At 35.6% G+C, this 25,409-nt stretch overlaps 1 protein-coding gene across 1 annotated transcript in view; it reads right to left on the reverse strand.

Annotated features, from left to right (window-relative positions):
• Positions 1–11,413, reverse strand: part of LOC139982535 (uncharacterized) — a 101,981-nt gene extending 90,568 nt beyond the window's left edge. Inside the window, exons 1-4 of the mRNA XM_071995427.1 lie at positions 11,086–11,413; positions 9,241–10,742; positions 794–999; positions 206–282 (exon numbers count right to left, since the gene is read on the reverse strand). Coding sequence (XP_071851528.1) covers positions 206–282; positions 794–999; positions 9,241–10,742; positions 11,086–11,197 — 1,897 coding nt within the window. The 5' untranslated portion in view covers positions 11,198–11,413. The remainder of the gene's footprint in view (positions 1–205; positions 283–793; positions 1,000–9,240; positions 10,743–11,085) is intronic.
• Positions 11,414–25,409: the final 13,996 nt, after the last annotated feature.

Here is a 25,409-nt window from a genome sequence, read left to right on the forward strand (position 1 = left end):
CATTTGTAATGTTTAATTAACAATGTTTAAAAGCCAAAGCACATGAGTGTACTTTAATATAATTTTGCTATAACCAGTGTTTGCAACATTACACAGTCTGTACTGTAACCATTATACCTTGTATTATAACACAATGTATTGTTAGCCATACCGTGTATTGTAACATACTGTATATTAGCCATATCTTGTACACACATAGCCATACCTTGTACATTCTTTCTTTTTAATTCTTCTGGGATTTTCTCTGGTCTGATTGATGCAGGTAGTGCGCAGTTAGTAAACCTGTGATAATAAAATAAATATATCAACTGATGTAAACAACCAGCTCACCTTACTGTAGCCATGAAACATAATGATTAACAGAGATAACATCACAAACATTTAGCCTTTAAAGAAGGTCCTGCTAGGATCGAAACGTCAGGCCAAGTTAAATTTAAACATAATAATATTGTATCAACAAAATGCAAATATTTGCAATTGAGATAACAAAGTTCTATTGAACTAAGTTTATGGCATCCGTGTGTTTTCGAAAAGTTCATATATGCAATCAAATGTATGCCTGTTAAGTTATATGACGTAACATTTTGTTTCAATCACATGACCTTAAAACTCCAATCCACTTCAACTATCATATCCTTCTAGATATGATGGCATCTTTCATATTATGTGTTGTCTAGTACCTTTGGTCTGTTGCTTTGATTACATAATTAAATTATTGCCTAATTTCTTACATCTTTTGTAATTATCCCCCAATTTCCTCTCCTCATATTCATTTGATCTTTAAGTTACTTACCAAAGTTTCCTAAATTTCTTAGACGGCAGTACATAGTTAAATAATCCTACAATGTCTTCCTCAGCAAGTTCTGTTTTTTTGCCTGCATTCACCAATAACTTCACCAGTGATGAGAGGCTTGGTAGAGCAATACCAGACCGGAGCAATATGTTATTGTTGTCAACTTTACTGAAGGACCACCGCAGCCTTAGGTCAGATATTGGTATCTGAAGAAATATAAATAAAAATAAATAAAAAAAACTGTAGTTAAGATGCATGACCTCATTGACAGTAAATATTATTGAACATACTAAAAAATGAAAAGAAAACACAAAAGCGAAATAAAATGGAATAAAAAAAAACATGTCTTCAACTCACTACAGGATGCGTAGATATCGCTAGTACGTAGGAAAGTCGAGTTTGATTTAGACTATGATAAACAAATGTATAAGTTACCTATATAAAGATAGACTCTATTATATATTTAAAGGACTTAGTGATTGCAGATCTCGACTTAAGTCATTTTTTTTATTTTTTTTTTTATGAAATGATAAAGTGAACAATAGCCCATGCAGACTGACAGAAGTCAAGACCAAATATAGACAACTGGGTACTATAAAGAAAATCCGCATGGGCCAATCAGTGGTCCACAGCAACTTAGAACAACTAGAAGGGAGGGGCTTACTACAGCATCAGGCAAAGAAAATAAGATGCTGATGCACCCTGCACTTGAAGGGCTGAGCACCGTTGTCAGAAATGTCACCAACTACGCTATCTGGTAGGCTGTTCCATACATGTACCGCAGAGTGAATGAAGGTCCTGCCAGTGGAGACTGTCCTCGAAACTGGTACTGTGAAAGCATGGCCGGGCATCGACAATGTAGAGCGTGTAGCTTGTCTAGCTACAAAGGGTTGTGGTAGCATTGCCTTTAGGTCCGGTGGGCACTAGTTAGTGTGCATCTTATAGAGAACAGTCACTGCTGCCACCTGGCGTCTTTGGTGAAGAGATGAGATGTTCAACTCAGTTCATGCTTTCTCCTCACTTGTGCCTATGATGCGTAGGCCTTCTGGTGGGCGAGGCACTCATCCATGAAAGAGAGGCATACTCCATCACGCTACGGACCTGAGCCTTGTAGACTGTTGCTCGTCCCCTGACGTCCAATTTGTTGGCAACTTTCCTCAGGGCACCCAGTTTCTATCCAGCTCTGGATGATATCTTGGAGATGTGTTTTGCCCAGGTCAGCTTGCTGTCAATGGTGACAGTCAGAATCTCCAGCTCCTCTTTTTCGACCAGTTTGGTGTTGCCAAACATAAGATCCAGCTTAGTAGGGTTTTTCTTTCTAGAGACTTACAGTGCCTTGCATTTCGATGGTTCAAAGGTCACATTCCATTTGTCTGCCCAGATCCTCATTCGCTCTAGGTCTCTGTTTAAGCTTGCTGTTACCGCCTTGGGATCACCTCTTGATGAGATCTCACAGTACAGAGTAGAGTCATCTGCATAGAGGTAGAGGTTGTTTTCACATTCGTCGCCCAGATCGTCGATGAACACAGAGAACAGAAGAGGTCCCAGTATTGACCCTTGGGGCACTGACGCATTGATGGAGGAAGAACTTGATGACTATCCAGATAAGACAACTTTGATGGATCTGTCTGCACGGTAGCCCCTGATCCAAGTGAGAAGATTGCCTGAGACTCCATTCTCTTCAAGTTTTGAGCAGAGACCATTGTGCCACACCTTGTCAAATGCACATTTGATGTCCAGGGCAATAAGTCGCACCTCGTTACCTCTGTCCAGGCTGTTTGACCACTGTTGAGAGAGTATGGTGAGAATGTCAGCCGTTTTGTGGTTTGGCCTAAATCCAAACTGCCTATCCGATATCAGATGATTATCCAAGAGGTACTTCTGATGTTGGTTCTGTACAGCTGCCTCCATAACCTTGCTGATGATGCAGAGAAGAGAGATGGGGCGGTACATAGATGGACCTGCCTTTGAGTCTCTCTTGTGAAGAGGGATGACAGATGCAGTTTTCCATTGACTTGGAAAAACACCGTGTGAGAAGCAAGGCCCAAACAGCACGCTGAGTGGTCTTGCAAGTTCTGCACTTCACTCCTTCAGGACTCTGGCAGGGATTTCATCAGGGCCAGTAGCTTTGTCGGGTTACAGATTCCTCAAGAGCTTTCTGACATATTTGGACATATTTGACCTTGAAAACTATTCTATCTTTGGCGCATGATGTTGTACGCTGAACTTCTGGAGCAGGTTCCTCTGCACTATCAAGCTGGCATTTCCTAGCAAAGGTCTGACATAATTTGTCAGCCTTCTCTTTTGCTGAGGTGTAGACTTGGTTTCCATCTTTCAGCACAGGTATGTTAGCTCTGGTAGACTTTCCAGACAGAGTGTTGACAGTGTTCCACCATTTCTTACTGCTAAGGCTGCCATCTGAGAGTTCCTCTTTCAGTTTGTTGTCGTACCTTTGCTTTGCTTTTTTCTCAACATGATTGTACTCTTTTCTAGCTGCTGTGAACTTGTCCCTGTTTTCCTTGGTGTTGTTTGTTTTGGACTTCTTAAAGAGGCGCCGCTTCCTGGTAGCTGCTTGTTTGCATTGGTCGTCAAACCATTTATTGTCGCCGGTCTTTTTGGTCACAAGATTGCTTGGTATGAAGATGTCCATTGCATTACTGATGATAGAGGTGACGTTGTTGCAAACTTCTTCTGGGTCCTCAGATTGGAAAGCAAGAGACCAGTCCGCAGATGCTAAAAAACCTCTCATTCCCCAGTAGTCAGCCTTTTCATACTGCCAAATTTGCGTTTGTAGGGTTTGTCTCTGTGGAGTGGCACGTCCAGCTTTACTAGGACAGGATTGTGATCCGAGGTACCAAGTCTTGAGTATGTGGTACAAGAGGCTTCCAGGTCAGTCATGACTAGATCAAGAATCTGATCCTCCCGGGTTGATTTCTTGACTAACTGTGTTAATCCCAGAGAGTTGCACAGCTCCAGTGTACGGCGTCCAGCAGCGTTAGTTGTACGGCTACCAAGCCATTCTCCATGATGCACGTCGAAGTCGCCAAGAAGAACCACAGACTGAGCATTGAATTCTGAGAGTTTTGACAAGATGGTGGAGTCAAGGTAGCTAATCATATCACTGTTGGCACTAGGTGGTCTGTAAACTGCAGCAAATAGGATGTTCTGTGTTCAAAGAGTCACCGAAAACCACATAGGTTCCAAATCCTCTGGATCGAAGACAATGTCATGAAACACTGCGACACCTTCCAGGCAGTAGACGGCGATCCCACCTCTTGGTGGTGACAATTCTGTCTCTACGACAGCAGAGGGAGTATCACGGAATAGAGATGCAGTCAGCTCCATCCTTAACATTAGCATACAAAAAGGTTTCCACGATGACGATAATAGATTGCTTGAGTTCGTGGACAACTCCCCTATATTTGAGCGCAGTCCTCTGATGTTCACTTATAATATAGTCAGGCCCGTTTCACGTAGTCGTTGGGCAGACGTGGGTCATTTCCGTTTTGATCCGTCCATTCGATGCTTCGTTAAGTGACTTGTAGCAAGAAGAATTGCAGAGTTGGGGGTCGCTAGTCCCTTCACTCCAGAACACACCTAAGCGGTGCGGCGGGGATGTGCGCTATGCATGACCTAAACTGAAAGCATCCTGAGACTCAGGACAGTTCGGGCATCCAGATGGCAGACGGTACCGCTCGGCCAAGGATTGGGTGGTCAGCGCTCTGAGTACATCCCAACTACCCCCATTAAGGCTAAGCTAGTGTCTACCCTCAACCTACTCCCCCCTCCCAACACTCTTTCCGCCCTACCAGTCTAACAACGCATGTGCGGCCTAAGTGAAAAATTTGTGATAGATTGATTGTTAATCTCGACTTTTGTCATCTAGGCCATGATCCATCCACCCTTCAAACACCCACTCTCCCCATCCCTCCAGATAAACCCTCCCGAATATATGTAAATATATACATATATATGTGTATATATATATATATATATATATATATATATATATATATATATATATATATATATATATATATATATATATATATATATATGTATATATATATATATATATATATATATATATATATATATATATATATATATATATATAAGTGACAAAAAATAATGTTATTGTTAACATTAAATGATGTATTTTGGAAAATAAAATTGCTTTTTGTACTTTCCACATACGGAGTAAATTCAACCGAAACACTATTGTGTGTAACGCTAACAAGCAACCGTCACGTACACGTTATTTTATGTGATACATTTGTTTTCCTAATAACTGTTCAAATTTCTCGCCCATGGATTTCTTTATAAAACTTCTGTAGTTGGCTACTTCTTTGTTGTTTGTACACTATAAAGGAAGTTCATAATTAATACGACCCATTCGCTATACATAACAGCTGATATTCGTTGTTTATATTATGTAAACATAATTTTCTTTTAATTCTCTGGATCTACGAACCCATGGTAACAGCGTAAATGAATAAGAAAATATTGTTGATAGAACATGATACGCCTAACTGCAAATATGAAAGTTTATATTACCCTCCTCACCCACCCCCCCCCCCCCATTTCTCGATTCCTAGTATGTACACTTATCAATGACCAAGTTATAATAAAAACAATCAGTTGAACCTAACAAAAAAATGATTTTAATTCTCTCTATATCTGGATCTACGAACCCACCCTCATTTTTACCAGTCTTGCATAATAACATGGTAGAAGATATGTGAGGAAAGATTATGTTGATATTACATGATATTTGCAAAATAAAAGTTTCTATGATTTATCTTTACACCCATGGATCATCACATTAGCATAAGCGTTATCAAGCCTCAACCTACACACAGTAATCGCAAGAACGAACTTTTCGTCCCGACACATGCAGAGTAAATACAACCGACACACGCCCGTATGAACCGCTTACAAGCTACCGCCACGGAAACTCTAGTCAGATGCTAGTTTATGTCATAATATTTTATTTATATAACTGTAAAACAAATTCCATTCATATTTTATTCTCCCAAAAATGTTTGCTGTAGGCTCATGAAGGCGACATTATTCTATTCCATGTACCACTACCACTCATAATGTGACCGCACGACCAAATCCATTTTCACTACTAGTAGCTTATCACGGCTAACTCAGCACTCGGAATATCTGATTGGAATATTGCCAACTGATATGTTACTCGGTCTCTATACCTACAAATTAGAGTCCAATTAATAATTATTCAAAAACAGTTATATTCTTTTACACAAGTACAAGTTAATTACACAATTACTGAGACGAAAGAAACAACCTTGCATATATTTCTTGGTGCAGGCAAATGGGTTATCGATGGATTTAGTGGGACGGGTTAACATGTAATTCAGTCAAAATTACTTCATAGCGACACAGCATGATCAATGTATTTAATAATAAACATGAACCTTACAGTATACTGTAATATGCTCTAGTGAAAAAAATTACACATTTAAACAAATCTAAAATATTGTATTACATTTTATTTATTCTTATACTACATAACATGCATCGGTATTATGCATAAGGGAAATTAATCGTTCTTACTAGAATAGGGTTGTGATTAGATTTCACCTGATATCTTAGACCTTAAGTACATAAGAAGGTTCGTCAAGAATTCAACGAGACAATAATAAATCAAAAATTAGACAACAACAACAACAACAACAACGAGACTAGGCTTTCGCACCAGATTTCCTCTGAAGAAGTATCCATTGATGGTTATACCCTTTACCGCCATGATATAAATCGTAGAGGTGGTGGTGTGGAGAATTATGTGTCTACACAACTACGCAGCATTCATAAAACTGTTCTTGGGACAATTGGCATTGAAAGTATATGGACTGAACATTTTATTGGCTCTATTTATCGTCCACCTTCTGATAAATGCGAGTATATGCCGCTTTTGGAAAGTCATTTAAGCAATGTTGTTGAATCAGCTAGGGATGGTGACATGGCTATTACAGGTGACCTTAATAAAGATCTCTTTGTTCGAAAATGGCAAAAGAAATCACTCAAATATGCCAACAGTTTCAATTGTATAATATGATAGAAACTCCTACTCGGATCACTGAAAAACAGTTCTACCTGCATTGATCTGATCTTGGTTTCGAACCAGAAGAAATTATATTCCTCGGGAAATGTATCGGTTGGGTTTAGTTACCATAATCTTGTGTACATGTCGTGTCAAGCTTGTCAGATTAAATGCAATCCATAGCGTCTAAAAACTAGAACATATCGTAAATTTATTGATAGTAGCTTTCAGGCATACCTTTCCAATGCCAACTTGGAAAGTATATAACAAACCACTAATCCTGAAACTGCCTGAGGGCACTTTAAATGTATTTTTTACTCATTTTGCAGATAAACATGCCCCGCAAGCTGAAATTTGTATCAAGGGTATATTGCAGCCTTGGTTTAATGATGAAATTCTATCTATAAGTAGGGACCGTGACCATTATAAACGTGTTGCTCAAAAGAACTGGAAAGTCTAGTGACTGGGACTTTTTTCGTCATCTCAAAAAAAACAACTAATAATCTAACTAAACAAGCCAAATAGTCATACTATACTGATATTATTGAACAAAATAAAAGAAGTTTAAACACCTAATGGAATGGCTAACGCTTTCAATGTTTTTTTTTACAGACATTGGAAATTCAATTGCCCGGAAGTTTGTCAATGATGGTGGCGGGAAGTTAAGTAAGTTGACGAGTTTTTAAAGTTTATTGAAAAAAGTGAGGATTTTGTCAACAAACAACTCGCAAATATTCAAATTGGTAACTATAATGGTATTGATGGTATAAGTGCTAGACTTTAAAAACAGGAAGTTATCCAATTTCCAAATCAATTACCTTTATTCTTAATCTTACTATTCGTAGTGCATCCATTCCTGCTGAGTGGAAACAGGCAGTTGTTTCCCCTATTTTTAAAAATGGGCTGACAGATTGTGGTTACTATAGGCCCATCTCAGTTTTGCCTGTTATTACTAAAATTCTTGAGAAAGCGATTCATGCCAAGTTTATGGTCATCTTCAAAACAATGGGCTTATAAGTTCGTCACAATCTGGATTCAGACAACAACATTCTATAATTTATGCTATTATTGGCGTTACTGACTACATTCTTTATGATAGGGACAAGGGTCAGATCACTAGTGCTGCAGTGTTCTTGGACCTAAAAGAGGCATTTTGATACAGTCAACCATGAGTTTATTCTGCATAAATTATCTTATTATGGGAAACGGTATAATGAGCTAGCCTGGTTCTCTAATTATTTGTCAAATAGAGAAGAAACTATAAGTATTTATGAGGTTAAATCTGATGCAAGACCTGTTACAATTGGTGTACCCCAAGGCATCCATATTAGGTCCACTTTTCTTCATCACTTGTATTAATGACCTTCCTACTGCAGTTTCGAGTTGTAGGGTTTGTCTGTACGCCGATGATAATGCCATCATTTTTAGTTCAAAAAACGAATTAGATATTGAAAGGGTCATACATTTGGACCTGGAAGCTGTTTCGGATTAGATGAACACTAATAAGCTGACACTTAATGTTTCTAAAACCAAGGTTTGACGTTTGGCTCCTCTCAAATTATAAAAATGTTTAATCTTCTCAATGTAAAGCTTGATAATCTTAATATTCTTGAAAATATGTATGTATTCAAATACCTTGGAATGTGGTTTGACCCGTTTCTTAAATGGCAAAAACGTATTGACAAAATTACTGCAAATCACAGAAACGGGTTACTCTAAAAAGACTTGGTTGGTGTGTTGACCAGCAGACACGTAAAACTCTGTGTAACGATCTAATTGTACCCATATTGATTACTGTTCTGCCGTTTGGATAACGGCGACGAATACATTGGTTGACCGGCTGCAGATTTTTCAAAATTGTGCAACTAGATTAGTCCTGGGGTGTGGGCTTCGGGATGTGCATGTCACAGATATTTTCGATGAATTGAAATGGCTACATGTCCGTAAACGTGCATTTTATTTCAGAAATATTATAATGTATAGATGTGTCCACGCAAACTTCAGATTTCCGTACTGATATACTATTCTTACAGAACTAGATCTAGCTGCTCTTATCATGTTTTACTTGCTCCAGTTAGATCTGGGAATGAAAAAGGTCCTTTAAATTTTCTGGAGGCAGGTCGTGGAACAGTCTTCCCCCAAATTTGAAATGCTTGCCAAATGTTAATGTCTGATGTTTGTTTGTCTATCTTTGTTCCTTTTTGTGCTTTTGGATATTTATCGTTTATCTACTGCATTATATTGTATATGTATTTTGTATTGAGGGCTCTTCTGGAAAGCAGTGCTTCTGCACTGAGCAGGACTACTCTCATTAAAGATGACAACAATAAAAAATGATAAAAGGAAGTAACGAATGTGGATCCTCGATACTACTTACGTCATGACTTGATGCTATCTGTAGCAGCTGTACTGTAGACCTCTGTAGTAACTTACTGTCATCTTTCCTGATATAAACCTCCTCGGCACAGAGCTCTGTCACAGTCTTCCTGATCTCCTCAATGTCTCCATTTTGTTCCAAGATGCAGAGGATTGCAAACTTATTACAATCCCTTTTCTTCTTAAAATACTCAACGATGTTACGAGCAGCTGTACGGCTTAGTCCACATGCGAATCGAAAGACATACTGGAGGTCTAATCGATCCATCTTACTCATAGTTTGTTCCAATTCAGCTGAATTCTTCACACTAGCAGCGATATCCGCGACCTTAAATGATGCAAACCACTCACAGAATAGTTTATGGTAGAAACTTACTTCAATCTTGGTACTTACGTTACCAGGAGATTCTCCATCGGGAATATGAACGACCTTTTCCTCTACTAAAATACCAACACGGATATAGTGATCATAAAATGCCTGACCAACTCGTTTACAGAACACATCTTTTTCCCACACAATCTGTTGATTCTCTCTATTGAGTCCTTCAAATGCTATGTTATCAAGTTCACCATGGATAGCTTCAAACTCTACTTCATAGGTCACAACGTTACGTTCCGCTGCCTTGTTTCTGGTGTGACTGTGAAAACATTTCATCATATAAATGAAAAACTCCGTAACAGACTTAAATTTCTGAAAGTCTCTTCTTTCATCAGTCATGTGAGCGAACGTAACGAAGAATAGAGGAACTTGGCAGAGATCGTCAAGAATTGGGTTTCCTTTCAAACCTTGTTTAATTTTATCAAAAGCCTTTTCATTGTTGTCTCCGGTGATAGCTTTGCGAATGTACTGATCACGCGCAGTTTCATCAAAATCTTTCAACTTTACTCGTTTGGTTTCTGATTTGGCAAAGTCATTTGGTAGATACCTGGTCGTCAAGGTTACTTCAAATTTTCGAAACTTCTCATATCTGACGATCTGATCTACGTCACTTCCTGTGGTTTGATCTCTTTCAGGATACTCGTCATAGCCATCCAGGAGAACTTTAACTCTATGGCAGCCTTCCAGAATAGCTCTAATGTCAGATTGTTTCACACGGGGCTCGTTTGGTAATAGAAAAATTTTGATCGCTCTGTAAATGGACTTCACGTTACCCAGTTGTCTCAGTCGGAGAAGAATTAACACATCTGCATCATAGAAAGGGGATTCCTTCACACCGTTACACCAGTCATAGGCTAACTGAAGGGTTAGGGTTGATTTACCGTACCCTGGTTCACCCTCTATAATACGACGTACTGATTTAATACGCGGATCAGTGAAAATATGATTATATGACGCCAAACGTTCCCATGATCCTTCGGTGGAGATGAAACCCTCAATGCTGCCTTCCACGAATACTTTATCCACACAGTAGAGTCTATCTTTGATATAAGGGATCGGTTGAACTGCGTCATATCGTTCCTTGTACGTAGACTTCAGCTCTGTGAGAAGGATTTCTTTTTTTTCTGAATGTAATGAAATTGAAAAGCAAACAAAGAAATCATTAGTAGGGTACGGTATTAACAACGATTAACGTAACAAGACATTTTATATGAAAGTGCCATTTGCTTTGAAGTTGAAAGACCATCTAACCCCTCCCTCTTCGCCACATATGGCATTATTAAAGTATGTACATTTATTTGGAAAATGTTCAAATTTTCAAAGACTTTAATGAAAAAGTAAGGAATTAAGGCCACTGTTGCATACAAGTTATTCTATTGATTTAGAATACGATGACGTATCAATAAAATCATTTTCAATTTGTCTGTTAAAGTGCGATTGCATCAGAGCAAGCGCAACTATACGGACCTTCCAAAGTCAGTGCTTGTTGGGTTGATGGCTCAGCTCTTACAGGAGTGGACTGGTTTGATCTGGTAGGCTGACGGGAAATATTTCCTGCCTGTCGTCTGATCCGATCCATACTTCCTTTGTTTGAGTCACCCTCGGAGTTATTTAAAGATTCTCGCTCGCATGGTGTGCTTGTTCGTATGTTAATATAACAGGGGCGTTAGCACACCACATAGCCTTCGCACACCATGTGCACTGTGACTCGCCTGTTAACGATGACAAATACATATGACCATCATTGAAGGAAATAATCATACATTCCTGAACCTAGAAAAGGGTGTGTAAGGTACCACATACAGCAACCGACTGATACAAAAATTTGGTTAATAAATTACTACCACAAATTTGCAACCTTTTATCCTGCGGTTTACCACTTCCTATGTCCACAGCATCCATCAATATCGCCACTTTACGAATGAGTAAAAAGGGTTCAACAAGTAAACACGTGTGAAAACCAATAGATCACATGTAGACTAGTTGTAGAAAATACAAACGTTGCCCTCTTATGACTCCTCAATTCGTCATGAAGGGTGTTTGCAGTGAGATTGCAATCTGTTTGAATAGTGGGATATATATTGAATTGAGGCCAATTGAATTTATTGTCCACAATCGGAAATTCGGCATACACAGGTCGTAAACGACCAAAAAAAAAAAGAAGAGAAAAGCAATAGTATAAATTTCAATATACTGCGATACACATACATTAATACAAACATATATACATCATATATAGAGCATATGGTTTCACTGTAGATATGATATGAAATATATGAAAGAACAAATTCTGCCTCTAAATGTATTCCCACATTGACAAATCGTTTCTGCATTAGAAGGTGATATTAAACATAATCAGTGTGAGACCGAACTATCCAATTAAATATACATGCTGGCACAAGACTGGCCTGATATCGATGCGATTTACGTGCAATCATTTACTTTTTATATTATGTAATGACTCTACGAATTTCAATAACGTCAACTGACGTATAACTTTTATTGATATCATCCTTACGGTAATAAGACATCATTATCATAAATTTTGAACAGGAACTAGAGATCTAAAAAACATAGATTATAATATTAAATTAAACACCTGTATGATGGTGAAGCATGCGTAAACTGACATGTGACGCATTGTTCATCGTTCTTATATAATTTAAATATTAATGTTGCCATTGATAGTTTGAGCAGTGTTTTCAGTGTGCAATATAAATAAGGACATTCATATGAAGTATATCACTTATTATTATTATTATTATTATTATTATTATTATTATTATTATTATTATTATTATTATTATTATTATTATTATTATTATTATTATTATTATTATTATTATTATTATTATTATTATTATTATTATTATTATTATTATTATTATTATTATTATTATTATTATTATTATTATTATTATTATTATTATTATTATTATTATTATTATTATTATTATTATTATTATTATTATTATTATTATTATTATTATTATTATTATTATTATTATTATTATTATTATTATTATTATTATTATTATTATTATTATTATTATTATTATTATTATTATTATTATTATTATTATTATTATTATTATTATTATTATTATTATTATTATTATTATTATTATTATTATTATTATTATTATTATTATTATTATTATTATTATTATTATTATTATTATTATTATTATTATTATTATTATTATTATTATTATTATTATTATTATTATTATTATTATTATTATTATTATTATTATTATTATTATTATTATTATTATTATTATTATTATTATTATTATTATTATTATTATTATTATTATTATTATTATTATTATTATTATTATTATTATTATTATTATTATTCACAGACAGCAAAATAAACGACAAAGATCAATAAAAACGAAACTAGCTTAACAATAACATATCCCTAAAGATGGTAATACAAACACTTTTGATAATATTTCAGTACAATATATTAAACACTACAATATTCAACAAACACGACAATACCAAGCGACGTAAATACCACAATTGTCAACAAATCTTCTAGGATTTGATATAACGATGTGTCACGTGCGCATGTCTCGCCTTGCTAATATATCGAGATCTTCCTCGCTTGAACATTACGCAAACATATTTGTAGCTTCTATTTCAATATCCATGGATATGTTAAGTCGAAAGTGAAGACTATGTTAAGTTTATTTTGTGATTATCTTCTCAGAAATTGTTATGCATGTATAGTAGAGTTTTCAAAGTGTTGTAATCCTATAGGCGATTTTGTCTGTCGCTTGATCTCTCTGCCCACCTCCCAAAATCACAGTAAGAACACAAACAATTGGTGACCTCTGGTTGTCTCCGCTCATTTGTTGGTGGTAAATAATTTGAATTAATTCACAAAACAGACACAAGACAGTTGCAGCTGATTCTCTTATCAAAACGAAAACTTCTTTACTTGGTAGCAAACAGTTTATGATTGTAATATTTTTTTTAATAGTAACCCAAGAGCCTGGGAAGAAAAGCCAACCCCCCCCCCCCAAAGTTACCAACGCTCGATCAGTGTCCCCTTACATGGAAGCTGTCACCGTGTGATCATGACGATGTACGTCAAGTCCCTCTCAAATGGAACAGATCTTTGCCAAAAGTGTAAAATATTTTTATATCGACCGTGATTAACATGCTTATCCGTGTTATGTTGTTATGATGAATATTCTACTTCGTGCATGTGAGTAAGTCAGTTCAAGTTTATAATGCACACACGCATTATATCTCGCAACTCGTTGGGGGGATGCGTGGGCAGATACAACACAAACCTCATTACAAATAGTACAATAAGGTAGCGTTGATGTCAGACAACGTCAGTTCGTTAGTGTTTTGTACACATCTCCATTCAATTAATGTATCTCATAATTAAAACTAATATTTGCCATGAAATGTTTGTATATATATTACTTATGTTGTTATCATGCGGAGATTTTTCAATTTTTTTTTGTCAGTCAATTACACACGACAACACAACTTTCTAGGTATGATGAAAAGTTTCATTACATAATTTAAAATATTGCCAACGAAATTAACACAAATGAAGAACACGGAATACATGAACAAGAGGAATTGTTGTTTAACAGCTGTGAATGACTCTTTCACACTGCATAATATAACTGGAAAAAAAACACATTATTAAGCACACTGTAATATACTATGCTGTAAGGAATGCTTCAATGAATACTATAATAATAACTTAAGAATTATCATGAATTATTAAAAATGACACTGCACTAGAAACGTTAATACACATTGTTGTGGGCACTGTAAGTAACGAAAAAATACACAAATATATGTATAGGCTTCTACGTAATAGTAGCTTCAATGTTTTTACAGACTGAGTAAATATCAATTGTACGAATGGCAGTCTAATATAAACAAAGCTTACCGATAACGTGGAATTCATTGGTTTTTAATAGATGTTAATTACAACCCAGATGAGCGAGATATAACGTTTCTTACAAGTAGCACTTATATATATATATAGCTGCATATAAACGATTAAATTAAATAATCTGCAACTACTGATGGGCGCGGTATGGTACAATATACTTTACTGATAGATATCATTTTCATATTTATTTAATCTTTCTACGATGGTTTTATGGGATTGCTGCAGGACAAAGAACAATAATGTTTACTTAACCTTTTTGCGTGATCTTAATTTATTAGCTGCTTATTGACACACAGTATACGTGGTAATGTGCGTCGTAAAGAAGGTTGTATTACACGCTAGCTGGATAGCCTGGTAACTTGTTAAAGGTCAACCATACTGTGCATACTGTGATCAAGCCAAGTCATTGATGGCGGGATTAGCTGTTTGATTGACCTTTACAGTTCTGTTTAGTTTCGAAGTCTATATCTACAAATCAAGGTTCATATTTACAGTTTGATATTAATTGCAGCAATATATAACTATGTAAACAAACTAAGGCGAGTTAGACTGATACTATAAGCAGTACAGTGAAACGAAGAGATTAACATGCTCATGTATGTGTGTCCATATAGGTAGCCTACATTGTAAGGTTATGTGTGCTAACAAGTTACAAACACTATAACTTTCAAAAACATTCACTCCAGTTGAACAATCTCAATACTAGATTGTTATGTGATAATGTTACAGATATTACTGCATCTTGCTGTTCGTATATTTGGTGCAGTTTTAATTAAGTTATATTCTTCCTTACAAAACCATCATAACACAGGCATTTGTAGCAACGTTCCAATATATCTTATCATTAATTTTTTTGGAGGGAGGGGACAGGTTGGGGTGAGTTACATGGCGAAGATATCTGAGAAGTGTCCTTCATCTGCATAGATTCTCGTCTACACATGTTTATCTGTAGCCCTATCTACTTCAAGAGAGTAGAGGAAAGATAAGCAGCTTAACTTATCATGTGCCATAATCACAAACTAAGATAATGGGCATGGATGTAATTTGATTTCTAAAAGCAAACGGGGGAGGGGATCCTGGGGCAGGAGGTCTAAGGGCCTGTTTAACTCACTTTTGCGAACTTGTGTTATTTTATAAAGACGCTAGAAGTAATATGATGCAATATTTATAGCTTAATTTCAAGTACTACTTGTGTATTTGAAAATGTACTTATTCTATCTGCAAACAAAAGTGTTGTCAGATTCAATCATCGACATTAAAAGTAACAAATGGTCAATCGTATCGTCAATGAAGGACTGGACGGCGCCCATTGATACTCTCATAGATGGTAAACCGTCTAGGAGGGTTTCTCTCAAAATTCAAACACAGGCAAACTGGATAACCTTAACTGACATACGCCTATATGGTACTGTCACATTGGTACTAGTAGTATCATGCTAGTACCATAGTGCGTTAAAGATTTAAATAGGAATCGTCATACTGGGTCGATCATTTTTATAGCCTGTGTAGTAACATCATAAATAAGTCAAAACATATCGCAGAGTTGCCAAAATTGCTGTGGCATAACCAACCAAATTACCGGCAGAATCGGATAAAAAGCAAACTCTGTCTGGGAAAAAGTAGGGTGGGGCAAGTGCTCCTCTTTCACCATGTAATCCCGCCACCGATCGTGAGTATGGTATATTTGCAATTATATCAAGATTAAAACCGAAATTAATTACATATCAAATTTTTAGCCATGGTTAGTGGTATTACTCAGCATTGATATGAACGTATTATGTAGCTGAACTATTACATGTTTTATTATGTCTAAATTATTGTATATGTTACCTATGTTACTAGCCGAACCAAAAATACATATCTATTAGTAGCTACTGTTTTTGTGCGTGTGTGACTGTGTGGAATGCGAGTTGACCGGGGTAAAGAGCCCCATGGTATCAAGTTTGAAATTTGAAATGGAATTTGATTTGATTTTAGTCTAAGAATTAAAACAACAATCCAGTGACCTTAATTGACATAGTTTTTACAGTATGTGTTAGATCGTAAAATAAAGATACCAGCTGAAATACTTCTAGGTAAATTTTGAGTAGCTTTGGATGTAATATCAAACGTAGAAAAACACCTAACAAACGTCTTGCCTATTACAAAAAAAAAAAAACATTTATTTTTTCTTTAGATATGAATAATGGCAATTTCATATTCGATGACATATTTTGGAAGTAATAAAGAAAATGTAAGAAAAAAAAATATGAGCAATTGTCAATATTATATCATTAAAGCAAAGGGCACTTTTAAAGTAATTTACAACATAATCTTAACCATTTCCCCAATTATATCACATGCAGCTTATCAATATTACATATCATGTATTTGTAACAATATCATATATACCATCGCAACTGAAAGCCGGGCCGAATCCTAGACGTTATCCTCTCAAATTCACTCTAAAAGGGGCCGGATCAGCCAGAGTTTCCAACGAAAACTCACATTACTATCAGTATCATTTGAATTACTTTATCAAACTTTGCACCCCTGAGAACGATGTTTCTGGTAAACTAGCAAACACAGCATAGCTGAGCTTCTTGTTCTGTTCACAGATAGATAAACGGCAGCTTTTGTACACATAACCTTTGTATTATTTAAATTGTTATGATAAGTAAAACTCATCAAAATTGACATTTGAAGGAAAAGCTAAAGACTAGTTATCCAGAAAAATATCACTGCTATCACCAATCTCTTTTAGATGTCTTCTAAACATTTACATATCTATACGAAGGAAGAATAATGATATTCAACCTTGCATGTAGAAAATGATCTGATTCCAATAGACAACATTAGGCATGAAGTAGTATTGGTTTTGGGGGTAAAACTGTTCTAAATCTCCCAGAGTTTGCAACATTGTGACATCTTCACATGTACACTGATATGTTATTTTTATAATATATACGTCTACTATGAGGAAGAATTGTTTGCTGAAGAATCCGTCAAAACTCTGCTTTCTCTTCACGTGCATATTTACTACCCACATAAACAGTAGTTGGTTCATTTAGATTCATGGACACATATCCCTACGGTCAGATAAATAAATTAGAGGACACCAGCATCAGCTAAATGCTGTGGAATGTCTGTCACATAGTCAACTGAGAAATTGGTCATCTCAAATATATGCAACCCAGTTTAACCAATATTACATTACAATAAAGCCACCATGTTATATGAGTTTTGAGTCTTTTCCAGTTAACATAGCTGTCTCATCTGCTGTATCTATGAGTTAGCCATAATTTTCCAGAATTTGAAAGGTTTACACCTTTAAAGGTTGGAAAACAAACATTTTTAAGAAAGAAACAATTCCTTCACTTCGCGCATGCGTTGAAGTTCATGCATAATTCCGTTAAACAGGTGGAATTATACGCAAAAGCGTGTAAAAATACAGAATTTTTGTTCCCTTGTTTCAATGTTGTTGTTCATGTTGACGTTAGCGTATATACTTTATTTAAGTAAGAAACGTAAAAGTGCTTCCTAAACGAATCTATTTATGATTCTTCAAAACGATATCAAATTGTGAACAAAATTAACGATTTCTCACTGCCTAAATACGTTGCAGAAGCAATTTACTAAGTAGGATTTTAAAACTAAAAGGATTTTTCTCTTCATAATCAAGGTAGGCATGCATGTTTACCTAAAATGTTTATGAGATTTTACATTAAAGTCATATTTTTATAAGGCCAATACATTTGAAAAGTTACAAACTTTGTTGCTAATATATGGTTAGTTAAATATTTCTAGAGATTATAACACAATAAGTGTTATTGTATAATGTTTTAATCAATAACAAGCAAGTAACCCAGCCCATGCGTTTCGAATAGCATACCTATCTACACAATAAGGATTTTGAATACATTTGTATTACCGTACAATGACTGTAACAAAGGATAAATTCATGGTGTACATTTCTAGTTTTCTTCTGGAAGAAAGGCAAAACTTCAGAAATAAGAATGGCAACGATAATGAAACTAATAAAAACAGGTAAGAATTAAAAAGGAACATATGACGGTTTATCACTATAATATATATGGATTGTTCTATAGCTGAGGAATAACCATGATATTTTTTTTAATATGAATCAAATAAATGTTCTAACATTTTATTTACAAGAAAAGTTTCTTTGATTCTCATTCAGGTGTTAATAACTGTACCACATAGAAAGTAATGCAAGTATTACATGATATCATCTCTGATGCGGAATGTTATACACTGATGTTTGAATGTTCTGTTGACAATAATATCATCATGACGTCAACCTTCTTTTGTTTATCCAGTTTTATCAATTCTAAATTATCACTCATCCAAAATAAATATAATGCAATAATTTAACAGCATGAATCATAATTAATGGTTTGTCAGCTAGACTAGCAGTCCAGTCGCTCTGATGTTTAAGTTTCGTCAAATCAAAATATGGACGTAGTTTAACAACGCCAACTGGGCTGGCAGCGTTTGGTTTTAAATGATTTTTTAAATGCGTGTGTTCCAACAAATGAACAATTGACAAAATGGAAGATATTTAGACAAGAATTTACGACAGACAAAACAGTAAAAGTATAAGTAGTATGATGCATCCAGTATTAGACTGTATGAAGTATGACGAGTCCCGATATATAAAGAGCCTTGAAAGAAATAACGATGAACTAATACGAGAACATTTAAAACATAGTTACAATAATAAAAAAGAAAGAAAGTGAATTAAAAGGAAAACATGCGTTACACATTAAGCTTCAACGGACAATGAGTTCATTTCTTAGTATAATGCAAATCTATGGTCGAGTCAAATAGGTGTATAGGTAATATGTTTATTCAAATAATGAAGTAAAAGTTAACGTACTTGTATGAACAGGAGCAAATTGACCCGTTGCAAAATCTTCTTCACTTTCACAAGTGGAGGCAGAAGTGTGTCTGGCCCCTCGCATTCATTGAGGGAATCACTGCACTCAGTTACACAATCTTTCAAACTTATATTAGCAGAAAGGTGTATCAAACATAAATTTTGTTTTTCATAATGCTTTAATCTTCAATTTTATGTTTTTTCTTATGTATTTATAATTTTCATGAACATTCCAAATTTGAGTCACTACATAATCTACAAATGTCTTTTCTTGGTGAATACACTAGTGATTTTCTGTCCACCACTTTTGATAGTTGCAGCATTGGAAATTTGGCAGCTGACTATTAATATCTTATGACTATGGATCTGAAAGCACGTGACAAATAGTAGCTTCTGCTTTTTACACAAGTTTAAAGTACATGAGAATGTTGCATTTTTCTTTTTTACAATGAACATTGATATGACATTCAACGATGTTGAGGATCGATTATATTAAATAACTGCTCTTGTCTAATACTTTGGGTTGTCGAGACTTGTTTTAAGACCCTTTTATATACCTAATTTATAATCTAAATATGACTCTGCTCAATTTGAACTCTAAGTCTGTTTTTCAGGGGAGGACCCCACACCCTGCATGTGAAACAAATTAGCGATCATAGGAACACTATACCCTTCCTTCTAATCACGCCCTTGCATAGACGTTCTTGTCCCTTCCTATCACAGCCGAGGAATACTTAGTAAAGAATGGGGTGAGCAGTGGGTCCATGCATACTCCTCTTCCGTCATTCGAGGGAAAATGGTTCAGTTGTGGGCATGTTTATATTCAGTCTGGGAAAATTACACCTGTCTCACGTGTTAGTTACACAACCTTACAACCTCACACAAAAATTCGAGATTAGGTATTAGCAAGACCATGTGCTTAGACCTTATTATATACCTAATTAATGTTCCAATGATTAGGTATTAATGCCTATATTGGTTGCTTTTCAGGAACAAGGACCTCAAAACTTCATACACGAGAAACATTTTATCCCCACCTTTGATATCTTATGCACGCCACTGCAGCTTTCTGTAATGAAGTAATGTGGTGGAAAACTGAACATATTTGTTGGTGACACCTGAGTTATTATTAACATCAATGTCCTCTGAACTTGACAACGTATCGTCATCTTCTTATTCTGTTTCAAGATTTTGGTTTCCTCTCGAGACTCTCCAGGTTTGCTGCCATGGTTTATTTCTGTATAGAATAAATTATGATCAACTAGTACATGGTGATAACTGACATATCTAAACACACTTATACCATTTATTGTACATAAAATAGACACCAGCCTTTCCAAGTTAATATACAAAATAGATTGACATTTTACAATTATATCAGCTATGTGTATTTGCTTTCCGAGTTGTTTATTACCAGTAAATGAATTAATATTTATTCTACGTCTTCTAAAATTGGCAGCTACATTGTAAATGGAACTTAGATCCACAGTAGCTTTGACAATGTAAACATATTCAAATCAATCTCTTGACAAGCATTAATGAGTTTCAGATTGAAACTGTCACGAGGGAGGCGATTGATACATTACTGTTTTGTCCTCCGTGGAGTGGTCTAATGAGAGGGGTGTCCAATTATCATTTGGGTATCAATTTCGTGATTTAATTGATGTACAATATTTTACACATTGTAAGTTAGTCTGGTCTATGTTAGCCTCGTTGATAAGGAAGCTTTATAAAAACCTATAATCGATTAAAAAGTTTGTACGTTGTATACATAACATGCCGTACATTTTAGGGCATTCTTTCAAAAAATAAAATAAATTGAAACGGCTACAAAATTGCAGAAATAGACCAAAACAACCGTTTTTTCTTTCCTGCTGTCATTTGGCATTGCTATTTGTTTTACAACTGAAAATTCTTCATAATTGTAAATGGCTTTGCCGTTACATCTTGAATTTTCATTGGAGCAGCAAGTTGATAACTTGATATGATCTATACTTATAAATTATACTTAAATAAAATGGCATCCGCAACTACAGTAATGTGTCTAGACTAAACAGTAAAGGAATCAATATATTAATTTAATTGATTGATCTAAAGCGTCATCGCATGTTTATCATTGTTTCAAATAATAGTAATGATCCACTGAGATGTCATTAACAACATTCGGAGACACCATTTCAAATTTGCATTAGCATTAGTTCATGCTGTTTTAATTACAAATTCATATTTTGAACCTTGATATTTGCTTAGATATACAACAGTTTCACACGAGTGACATTGTAATTATTTAGGTGCAATGCTGTGGATGTAACGATACGTTCTATGTTTGGATGACAGAAAACCTTTCTTTTTTATGTTTGTTTGTTATGTTCTGAACTTGCTCGCTATTTAACAGTATTTTCTTACCTATAGCGACGACGGAAGTTTTCCACCTAAAGAAAGAAAAACAATGTAAAAATTAGATAAAACATTAAACTGCCGCCGCCGTCACTCCTCCCTACCAGCAGAAATTATATTTATCCCAAGACCGCTCTAAACGATGAATGCAATGCCTCTGTTTAACTGCGACTCTTTCTCTCACAACACAACTAATATATACATATTATGAATAGCATCCATTTTTAATCGACTTCCTATCACCATAATTAGACTTTAACTAATATAAGGTAGTTTGTAATCAGACCAAAATTAGTCATAAAACCTCTCGAACTAAACCGTCTCATTTATGTAAGCAGCATACTATAGTCCGCTGTAACATATAGCCACATTTTGATACCAAGATAAGAACCTCAAACAATTAAATAAAACTAATTATTTCACTGGTCCGCTGCTCATTTCACCTACCATTCTTCCACCAACATTCTGATATATTTATAGACCTGATAACCCTAGACTTAATAATGTTTACAATCAACAATAATGATATACCCACATTCAGATTTTACTATTCACATACCACCCTATCCATCCTACAATGTGCATAAAAAAACCTTCAAAAAAATGAATTGAAACATAACTTAAGTGTCGATATCTCATAGTTGTACAAAAGAGGGACATTTTAGAGCTGATACTGTTTCAGTTGTTCATATTTAAGATATTTAGCTTGAAAGTCTGATACGAAATATTTGAATCACACTACTAAGGCAAAATGAATGATCAGTTCAGTTCCTCGGTACAGTTTTTCATTTCAACGTTTAAATTCCATCGTGTGTGCATTATAATTCTTTGATATTAAATAAATTTGATTACTTTCTGACAACAATAAATAAATAAATAATCAAGATTGTAATGGATTGCCCAAAATACAAAAACAAAGGAGGCAGAGGAAAACCACTTCCAGCTGTTATTTGCCTCTTAAATAAAATTACACACATCCACCTAAAAGTATCTGCAAAGTTCATTTGCCTGCTTAAAACAAGTAACCAAAACGTAAATTAAAAATAGAAAACTGTGAATTATTAAGTTTTTTATACTTTTGTTCTTACTTTCATTTATTGATAAGGAGTATTTGATGATATGATACCGTAAAGACGTCGTGTTAATCCGCCAGATCTTGCTGAACATGTACCAACGCCTACGTGTAAAATTGTTAATGTTAGAAGTATACATGTTTACTAAGGAACATGTGCTATGGCTTTAATTGATTTAATGTGTGGCTATTAAACCTGGAATTACACATGTATCTCATTGTACACATGTTTATGTATGTATCATACTGACCGCTTTACTAAATGAAGTATAATATTCACTATTAGCATAACATTACCTCTTGACGATATTCTGCTTCTGTCAATTCATCTCCAATGGATTTCGTCTGTAAATAAGGTAATATGAATGAAGATGAGAACAAATACAAGAAACTTTTAATTATTTTCCCAGTAAAATGATAGTGTTGTCCAGTAGGAATAATATAGATATTGATAGCGAAATAAGTAACTGTATAAGTTTGCGAAAAATGAAATATATCGTTAGCTATACTATAGCAAGTAGGAAACGTTTCTTGTCCTCCTCTTGCTCCTCCTCCTCCTCACCAACACCACCACCATCAATACTTTTACATGAAATCCATCACCACCATCACATATCACATACCATCATCATCGTCATCGTCATCGTCATCGTCATCGTCATCGCCATCGCCATCACCATCACCACCACCACCACCACCACCACCACCACCACCACCACCACCACCACCACCACCACCACCACCACCACCACCACCATCACCATCATCATCATAACCATCACCATCACCACCACCATCATCATCATCATCATCATCATCATCATCATCATCATCATCATCACCACCATCATCATCGACCTCCACTATTATCACGACCGCCACGAACATCACAACCACTGTAACGATAACTACACAATCACTATCACCATGATCACCACAGAAACGGCCACCGCCACCGCCAGCGTCATCGTAATAATCACCGTTACCGTCACCGTCACCGTATTCGTCATCGTCATTGCAATATCCATCGCCACCACCATCACCAACATCACCGCCATCACCACCATCACCATCATCATCATCATCATCATCATCATCATCATCATCATCATCATCATCATCATCATCATCATCATCATCATCATCATCATCATCATCATCATCATCATCATCATCATCATCATCATCATCATCATCATCACCACCATCTTCATCATCAATATCACCACCATCATCATTACCATCACTCCCACTATCACATTCATCACCATTAGCACCATCATCATAACCATCATCACTATCACTGTCACATTCATCATCATCAACACCACATCATCATAACCATCTACACCATCACGGCCACTGCCACCAGCACCACCACCGTCACTGTCACTTCATAATCACTATCATAAGCATCATCACCACCATCCTCACCATCATCATCATCATCATCATCATCATCATCGCCATCATCACCATCATAACTGACACTATCAGTGTGATCATTTTGATCATCAACATCATAACAGTCATCACTGGCAACATCATCATCACAAACATCATCACCAACATCATCACAACCATCATCATCATCATCACCACCACCATCATCATCACCAACATTATCACCGCCATCATCACCATCACCACTATAAATTTCATTACCACCATCATCATCACCGGCATCACCATATGATCCAATCATCATCACGATAACCAGTATGATATTAACACCATCACCAACATTAACATCGTCATCATCATCATCATAACCTCCATTCTATACATCTATGTGACCATTGTCATCAGCATCATCAAAATCTTCATCAACATGATCTTCATCACAATCATCACCATCATTATCACCATCACCATCACCATCACCCTCATCATCATCATCATCATCATCATCAATATCATCATCACCACCATCACAACCATCATAACCACCGTCGCTGCCGCCACCGTCACCTTCACCGTCACCATCGCCATCGTCATCATCATCATCATCATCACCAGCTTCACCATATGTTCCAACCATCATCATCATGTTTAGCATCATGAATTTTAACATCATCACCATCACCAACACCATCATCGTCATCATCACCATCATAACCTCCATTCTCTTCATCTATGTGACCATCATTATCATCACCATCTCCATTATCGTCATCACAATCATCACCATCATTATCATTATCATCATTACCATCATAATCATCACGACCGTCACCATCATCACCATCACCAACATCATAATCGTCAGATACAACCACATATTTTATCGCCCTTTCAAAAGCTTTGTAAAGCGGTACTGTTTATCTATGACCACATGTTCGTATACATCATAATCCCTTGTACCTGTCACAGATCACATAACACACTGTGAAGTTAATTAACATGTTTTATGATGTATTAGCTTGATGTTACTTCTGCGCCACTGAAATGTCAGAGCACAAACAAATCTGAGATGTTTTCGCCATTTTATAGTTTAGAGGTTGCAA

The sequence above is a fragment of the Apostichopus japonicus genome, chromosome 16 (genome assembly GCF_037975245.1).
Source record: "Apostichopus japonicus isolate 1M-3 chromosome 16, ASM3797524v1, whole genome shotgun sequence".
NCBI classification, from domain to species: Eukaryota; Metazoa; Echinodermata; class Holothuroidea; order Aspidochirotida; family Stichopodidae; genus Apostichopus; species Apostichopus japonicus.